Below are 8,760 nucleotides of genomic sequence, written 5' to 3' on the forward strand. Positions count from 1 at the left end.
ATTCTGTTTTCTACAGTAGGGACATAGAATTTGACCATTATTAGATCATTATTGCGAAGATTATTATTGTGAAGCAGGACAGTCAAGACTGTTCTTATGAGGCAGGGCAGCATCTACATGATAGGTATGTAGTTCATGTATGTGGTGTCTACATAAGCTTTGGTAAAATGAAGCTCTGTTGAGGAGACAGCCACACATTACATTTCATCATTGTCAGGGATCCCACAGAGGCTGATGTTGTACAGCTTTTAGGATCACTCAAACCCTAGGCAGCAGTCTGAGGAGCTTCCAGGCACCTCTTAGTGAGAGCCTCAGGTGTGAGGACCAAGCCTTAGGATCCGCCGTTTTTTTTTTTTTGAGACAGAGTCTTGCTCTGTCACCCCGGCTGGAGTGGAGTGGTCCGATCACAGCTCACTGCAACCTCGACTTCCTGGGCTCAAATGATCCTCCCACCTCAGCCTCCTGAGTAGCTGGGAGCACAGATGTGTGCCACCACACTCTGGGCTAATTTTTCTGTTTTTTTTGTAGAGATGGAGTCTCACTATATTGCCCAGGCTGGCCTTTTTTTCTTTTTTAAAATACTGTCATCCTGACTTGTTGAAACAAACCCTTTTCCTATTTCCGTATTAATTTGTAGGGTTGATAAGTGCAATGTTCAATCACAATTCCTCTGGTTTTGTTTTTGGGCAGTGACTCGCGTCTCCCCTCCCTCATTTTCATTCATTGAAAAGTTCTCAAGTGGCTGCAGCTAAAATCAGACAGTTAAAATTAATACAAGATTAAGATTCCAGGTGATGGCTTCATGAGTCCATTTAAAAGTCTTCGTTGCCTTAAAAAAAAAAAACAAAAATACAGTGAAATCCAGTAGGATGGTAAGCTAATAGGTCATGGAGTGGTGGTCGGGGAGGGGGGGGTGTCTTTTTATCCCCTGGGTTGGGCCTCAAGCAGTAATTTCTGTGGGAGACAGGACGGGCATAGGCATGGAAAACCAATGTGAAAACCTGTGGTTCATAATCCCTGCGGTTGTGCTCTGGGCAAATGTTTGAGGAAAGTCATTTGCTTCTGTTGTTCTCAACTGATTTAGGAGAAAAGCGGCACTGATCCAGGAGCACACATTTTCTCCCAGCTCTGAATAGTTTAAATTCCAAATACAAACTCACATCCAGTGTGTTTATTACTTAATTTTAGGTCGTGTTTAATTGAAAACACTCCATCAGCCTTTTGAACGTAAATTTTGAGATCCAGCGAGTGGGGCTGATGATTTCCAGACAGCCTGGACAGCTGAGATTTGGAGCTCAGCTCACACGAAGAGGCAGATGATCAGCTGTGTTCGTGAGCGGTGCAGGTGTGCAGCTGTGAGGACATTCCAGGGTCATCGTTACCAGCTGTGACCTTGGGCCACTGACTCCCAGTCTTGGGTCTTTTTCTTTAAATGGGACTCATCAAATGAAAACCTCTCAGTGTTGTCGTGAGGATTAAGCCAAACAGTGCAAACAAAATGCTTAGCACAGTACAGCGGTTTACAGTCAATGCTTTCAATGGCGCTAGCTGTGAACAATTGGTTTAACTGTAACCAGTTAACTTTCAGGGCTAGATACGACAACACATCCTGCAAATTCCTCTATTTTAATCTAATCAAAATATATAATCTGCAAAATACAAAATAAAAAAGGAACACAGTGTCTGCTTGGGAAGGCTTGCATTTACAAACAGCATGTTGAAAAAGTTCACTTTTGTTTGGAGGACTCTGTTCCCATAGAAACAGTGCTCTAAATGGGGGTGGGGAGGGGGTTACAATTCCAAGGACTCACAAGGGCAAATTAACTCTGTTACCTGAAATATTGTATGTTAGTCCTGATAGGGTCAATGACTGTACTTTACTGGTAATGAAACAAAAAAATTGATATGAAAATAAGATTAAAATATTTTCAAATCCTGTGGCTCAAAGGAAAGCAGGATGAACTAGGGGCCAAATGAGGAAGCTGTGGGGCCTTGGGGTTTGAGACAGGGCACTTAATTAAATGTAAGGCTGTTTTCCTTGGTGCAAGGGCCCCCATACTCATCTGTATTGGTCAGCCCTCAAGAGAATCTTCACTGGCTGGTGAATGAACAAGAATAGCTGGAGAAAGAATACTTCATATAGTATAAAAAAGACCCTTGGCCGGGCATGGTGGCTCGAGCCTGTAATCCCAGCACTTTGGGAGGCTGAGGCAGGACTCCTTGAGCCTAGGAGTTCTAGACCAGCCTGGGCAACACAGCAAGACCCAGGTGTGGTGGCACAAACCTGAAATACTGGCTACTTGGGAGGCTGAGGCAGGAGGATTGCCTGAGCCCAGGAGCTTGAGGCTCCAAGTGAGCTATGACTGTGCCACTGCGCTCCAGCCTGGGTAATAGAGCGAGACCTCGAAAACCAGCAGGTGAGCAGGTTAAAGCTGAGTTCTCTGCACTACTTTCAGAGCCTCTGATATGCTAATTTCTTCATGAGGTTCACAGCATGTCTAAACCCAAGTGACCATAACCCCTTCTTTCCTGCAGCATCTCCAGGGGCAACTGTTCTGGGAACACGCCTGAGACAAGTCTCCTGCAATGGCAGTCCTGGCAAGCCCTCCTCCCCCTCCTCAGCTTCCCCTTCCAGCAGGCAGCCTCCCCCAACACCCCCTCTCCTGCTTTCCCTTGGGCTACTTGTACTTAATCCGTCTATAGAGGTTTTAGTTGATATTCTAATGTGATTTCTGCATTTCAATATGAAAACCAAACAGATTTTTGACACAAAGGAAGCTTCATAGCAGGATTTCAGGCACCTTTATTCATGGCAGATATTTTTGGTCAGGGCAGCCTGCCTTTGAAATGGTTCCATTACTTGAGGAAGTCGACTCCTGCCTAAGTCACAACTCTCCTACAACCGCAACCGGCCATATCACTTCCATTTGCCACTTACGAGGCTTGAGAACATGAGCAGGGACGCAGGTTTCGGCTGGACTGGTCAATGCCTGCAGTGTGTGTGGGGCATTCGGGGGCTCCAGCCTGCATCACAACCTACTGACCTGATCAAAGGAGGTTCTGTAGTTGGGTAACCAAAGTGGTGAATCCATTTTATTACAGAAGGATCTGACTCCTTTATGTTCGACATGTAATTTGTACACAGGACAAATTATTTCTTACTATGATAGATTTGCAATATAAACACCAAGACTGGTGAAACTTAAAAAAATTATGTTTTTCAAATTTTCAAGTTTTTGTGTAAAAGCACTTTGTGGTGACAATCATATGGATCACCTTCCAGGTCATCAGTATTGGCCTCTAGGTTTAGCACTCCTGGCACTGCATTCCTGAGTGGCAAGAGTTAAAACGTATTATCCCTGTCTTCTATCATCAACGATAACATTGTTACTCTGCAAGAATTTGGGTAAGAAACAGTTTAAGTAATACAGTATTTCTTAAAAACTTGAGTCTACTACAAGTCATTGATCATATTCTAGCCAAGCAACTGGCATGGACTTAATATGGTCTCTTTTCCTTCTCTCTTTCTTTTCCAGTCAGTAGCTCAAAGGAAAGATTAATTGAGTTTTAAAATCCTGCCAGATTTTTTATGGTAACCATTGTAGATGAACCACGTAGGGTCCTACTGAAGTATTAGAATCTCATGCAAAACTCTAACAAATGCCTCACTACAGAAGGCTATTCTGTTATTTTCTGTACTGTAAAAGTTCTAACACAAGAAAGTGGCAGTGGTTACTTTTCATCGACCTTAGCATGTGATCTCAGAGACTTAGACATACGTCTAAGTTCTATTCTGAGTTTTGGCAACACAGCAGTGACAGATATTTCTGAATAAACAATTTTTAGGTGTTTTCAGCCATTTGAAAAGTATTGCCAACACACTATTTGGTGTTAGCTCAACAGTTACTTTGTGCTGAGAATTAAAGAACTCTGAAGTCTTACAAACATCTTACTTCACCAAGACTAACTATAATCGAAGGGTTTACTATTTGTTTAATAAAAAAATCACACAGCAAATTTTATCCAAACAGCAACTACTACAAAAGGAATGACAAGAAAAAGAATATGACTTCACAGAAATACACTAAAAAATTTGACAATGTTATGCAGGAACCGCCAAAGTTTTAGTGTTTAATAATGAATAGCACAACTGACCAAGGTCCAAGATGTGAAGATACCATGTTCAAGAAATTGGGGGATAAATCACTCTACAAACTAACTATATAGTATGTGATAAGAATGCATACTTTATAATATAAAACCTGTCTACACATAGAAGTTAGCTGCAAAAAGCCATTGGATCTTCTCTTGGCTTGGAAAAATGCCAGATTCCAGTATAAATTATTAGCAACCTGTTGAAGAAGGAAAAATCATCAACATGTTTTTCATTACATGAGCACAAGTAAAAATGACATATAGACCTATCAACTAAAAATCCCTTTCCACTCTCCTACTGAGTTAAACTTATTTTCTTTGGACAATATTTTAGCAAAAATAGATTTAACTGGAAATATTTGTAAAAATTTCGGAGTCAGTTTCCTACTCCCATTCTTTTCTTTGAATGACTCCCATCACTAGCCAGTCTACAATCCTGAAATTCTTGTGGTAAGATTCTCAGTCGGTTGATGGGAGTTTTGACTGCCACATAATATAAAAAGATATCCACAGAAGCATCTCAGACTGGTAGGACATTTTTCCAAATTATCACCAGGTAAGAATAACGATGACATAACTCATAGAAAGCAATTATGTGATTTACTCACAGTGAATGAACCCCACCTATTGTGAAGATAAAAGCAAGTTTTAGAGTCTGTCTTCAATGTCCCAAATCTGTATTTCACAGTAACTTAAAATGTGGTCCACAGCAAGACCAGAAAATAGGAAACTAGGCATCTTTTACTGTATATTCTGCTTAGTACTTTATGAATCTAAAAATACTCAGGAACCATTTTATTTTATTTTTTTTAGACACAGTCTTGCTCTGTCGCCCAGGCTGGAGTGCAGTGGCATCATCACGGCTCACTGCAAACTCTGCCTCCTGGGTTCAAATGATTCTTCTGTCTCAGCCTGCCAAGTAGCTGGGATTACAGGCGTGCACCACCACGCCCAGCTAATTTTTGTACAGACGGGGCTTCATCATGTTGGCCAGGTTGGTCTTGAGCTCCTCACATCAACTGATCTGCCCGCCTTTGCCTCCCAAAGTGCTGGGATTACAGGCATGAGTCACCACGTGCCAGTAACTTTTTTTTTCTTTTGAGACAGAGTCTCACTCTGTTGCCCAGGCTGGAGTGCAGTGGCGCCACCTTGACTGCAACCTCCGCCTCCCTCAGCAACATTCATTTTTATAGAGAATTAAAATGTTATAAATCAAACATGAGAAAAGTGAGTTTAAAACATATTTTTCACACATACAGAGGAAAAGGATTACCATGCACTGTGCTGAGTGATACTGTACATTTACCTACCTTACTGTGTGGGTATTTTTAATCATTAGGCTTTCCTCTGACATCTGAAACTATTCAGTGGCAATTTAAACGAACTCCAAAGTAAAAGCTTAATGTGGCCACAATCTAGTTCACCTATGTCAAGTTACCAAGAAAGTCTCCAGAATTTAAGCCATTTAAGAAGGTGGTAATGTGGGTGACTTATCAGTTATTTCCATAAAAAAAAAAAAAAAAAAGCAATGGAAAATCTTCCAGTGACAGGCTTTATAGGCCAACAAAAACACCTTTATTAGCTGGAATGATAAAAACTCAGTGGTTATCTAATGTTAGCCAGTGGTCCTAACTAACAGTGACAGAAGTCTAATTAATAAAAACTGGGAAAATAAATTCGGTGTAAAGAATGAGTTTGGCATGAAAAATTTCAAAACATCAGGTCCACAGCGGGTAAACAACAGGGATGCTTGCTGGGATCATGGCTGGGAACTGATCTACAGAATGTTTGACTGCATAAAAATTATACTTATAGGTTCTCTCTATTCTTTTAAGAAAAAAAAAAAGACCAGGCACGGTAGCTCACACCTGTAATCCCAGCACTTTGAGAGGCTGAAGCGGGCAGATCACTCGAGGTCAGAATTCGAGACCAGCATGACCAGCATGGAGAAAACCCCATTTCTACTAAACATACAAAATTAGCTGCGTGTGGTGGCGCAAGCCTGTAATCGCCGCTGAGGCAGGAGAATCGCTTGAACCCAGGAGGCAAAGGTTGCAGGGAGCCGAGATCGTGCCATTGCACTCCAGCCTGGGCAACAAGAGCAAAACTCTGCGCCAAAAAAAAGAAAAGAAAAGAAAAGAAAAAAAAATTGCCCCCTTCCTCACCTTCAACTCTTTTGCGTGGCAGGTATCTTGTTTTCACCTTCCAGTTCTTCCACCCCAGCCTGTGTCATGAGGTCTGCGATGTTCTTCTCCAGATCATCAATGCGACTACTCATATCATCAAGTGGTGAAGTTAAAGACAACGAGTGCCAACATCTCCTGAGCCCTTTCCTCCCGTCCCTGCAGACTACGGCCTTAAACACAACGATTTTAGGGAAACTGGTCTTCCAATTTCCTTTAGACACTGTTATAGGCTGGTGGGCAAGAGTATAGGACTCTGGGGCATGGCTACCCGGCATCGGATTCCAGCCCTGACCCTTACTAGTGATGGAACCCCTAAACCTCAATTTATTCATTCGCTAAAGATGATAATACTACAACCCACTCATAAGGTCATGCTGAGCATCAAAAGAAAGACACACACAAAAGCACAGAGTTCAAAGTCTATGGTCCACCACACCAGCTATTAGGATTGCTAGAGGTATGCTCCTTGAGCCAGGGATCTGTGTAACTGAGCTGTACCCCTAGCTCTCGGCGCAGTCCTTCCCAGAAACACAGTACAATTCACGCTCAAATTCTACAAGTGAATGGCTGAAGCTGGCCAGAAAACTACTCATTTATCCCCACCGCTGCCCGGCAAATACGCTCCAAAGGCCCACAGGAGGCCAACTGCAGATAAAAAGGATATTTCTCCCAATGATCTGGTCAGACATGGTCTGAAATTTATCCTGCATCTGCTGTAGGAGTGTCTGCACCTAAGAAAAACCGAAATAAACAAACACGGTCCACACTGATCCTGAGACACCTTCCTGGGATCAGGACGTGAGCCCTAGTCCCGGGTTCCAGCCCCATTTCTGCCTCTGGACAGCTGTGCGGCCTTCAACAAGGATCTTCCTTCTCGGGGCTTTCGTTTTCCAACCTGTCCAATTAGACTGGTGGGCTGGGGAGGCCGCTGCGACTCAAAGCTCAGGGTCTTTGGGTTGTTTCTGCCGGGTTGGGGTACCCGGGGGTGTGTGAGGAGTTGAAGGGCGGGGAGGGTGTCAGAGGTAGGCGGGAGGGACCCGAGGGACGTTCGCGACAGGTGAATGGGGCTACCGAAGGGGGTCGGGCTTGGGGGCGCCTGCGGGGAGACGGGCCCGCACCGAGCGCCCAGGGGGTCAAGGTGGCCGGGAGCCTTGGCCAGAGACGCTTCCAGAAACGGGGCCTCGGCAGACGCCACGCGCAGCCACGGTGGGCGCGCCTCTGTCCAGCAGGGCTTGTCCCGGCACCGCCCGGGAATGCCGCAGCCTCGGGCCCTCAAAGCCGTCCCTTACCACCGAGGTGAGGTCCTGCACGGTCTTGGGGTCAGTCTCGGCCATCTCCCCGATGCCCAGCTTGGCGGTGATGTCTCAGACCGTAACCTACACTTCCGTTTGTCCGCTCAGACGCCCCCGGGTCGCTGTTTCTCGCGACGAGACTGGCTGCTCGCGGGACCGCGGGGCATTATGGGAGTAGTAGTTTCTCCAGCGCCGGAAGGGCCTCGAAGCCGCGGGCTTCCGTTCCAAGGAGCGGCCCCACCCCACTCTCCCCGTCCTCTTTTGCATGGCCCCTCCCCTCCCCGTAGTCAGTCGAAAGACGGTTCAGGGTTTCTTTGGCCTGTCAGGACGAACTTACTGAACTTTTGCCCTTCAACAAGACCCACTATACCTTTGTAACTGCCTCCACGCCACGGAACATGACCCCCCTCTCCGCCCCCCCGCCAGAAGCCCCATGGCCCCTGTCCTGTCCTGTCATCTCCACCCTATGAGGGTGGCCAGCGTCCGGAGTTTAGCCCAGTAGGTTCACTGTGCCTGTTAGGTTCATATGAGCGGATTCAAAGAGGAAGCTGTCCATCATGCCTGGCTTCTTTCACTCCACGCGATGCCTGCTGTTGAGTGGGGAAGGCTTCCGGCGTCAGGGTTAGACTGTGGGTTTGGGTGTTGAAGGAGGTGGGCACTGCTGATTTGGAACCTTAAGTTGCAACCCCACAGATGGTCTTTAGGATTGGGTCTCACGTCAAGGGGATATGAGAGTCCTTGACTGCGGGCCTGACATGTTCTGGAAACTTTCACACATCTCATTTAAGGACTGCGGTATGTGAGGGTCAGCTCCGCTTTGAGTTTAGCTGGGGAGAGGCTGTAAGGGGTTAGACCTGTTACAGGAAAGAGTCCTGATCCAGACCCCAAGAGAGGGAGTTCTTGGATCTCATGCAACAAAGAATTCAGGGCGAGTCTGTAAAGTGAAAGCAAGTTTAAGAAAGTGAAGGAATAAAAGAATGGCGACTCCATAGGCAGAGCCCTGAGGGCTGCTGGTTGCTTATTTTTATAGTTATTTCTTGATTATATGCCAAACAAGGGGTGGGTGATTCATGCCTCCCCTTTTTAGACCGTACAGGGTAACTTCTTGACGTTGCTATGGCATTTGT

General features: G+C 45.3%; 1 protein-coding gene across 1 annotated transcript; it reads right to left on the reverse strand.

Annotated features, from left to right (window-relative positions):
• Positions 1 to 3,976: 3,976 nt before the first annotated feature.
• On the reverse strand, positions 3,977 to 7,789 carry HSBP1 (heat shock factor binding protein 1). The gene is made up of 4 exons (XM_032156328.2): positions 7,631 to 7,789; positions 7,006 to 7,072; positions 6,321 to 6,441; positions 3,977 to 4,352 (listed from the first exon to the last, which is right to left on the reverse strand). The coding sequence occupies exons 1-3, from the start codon at positions 7,673 to 7,675 to the stop codon at positions 6,323 to 6,325; spliced, it is 231 nt and encodes a 76-aa protein (XP_032012219.1). The 5' UTR covers positions 7,676 to 7,789; the 3' UTR covers positions 3,977 to 4,352; positions 6,321 to 6,322.
• Between the last annotated feature and the right edge of the window lie 971 nt (positions 7,790 to 8,760).

The sequence above is a fragment of the Hylobates moloch genome, unplaced genomic scaffold, assembly GCF_009828535.3.
Source record: "Hylobates moloch isolate HMO894 unplaced genomic scaffold, HMol_V3 SCAFFOLD_6, whole genome shotgun sequence".
Classification (NCBI taxonomy): domain Eukaryota; kingdom Metazoa; phylum Chordata; class Mammalia; order Primates; family Hylobatidae; genus Hylobates; species Hylobates moloch.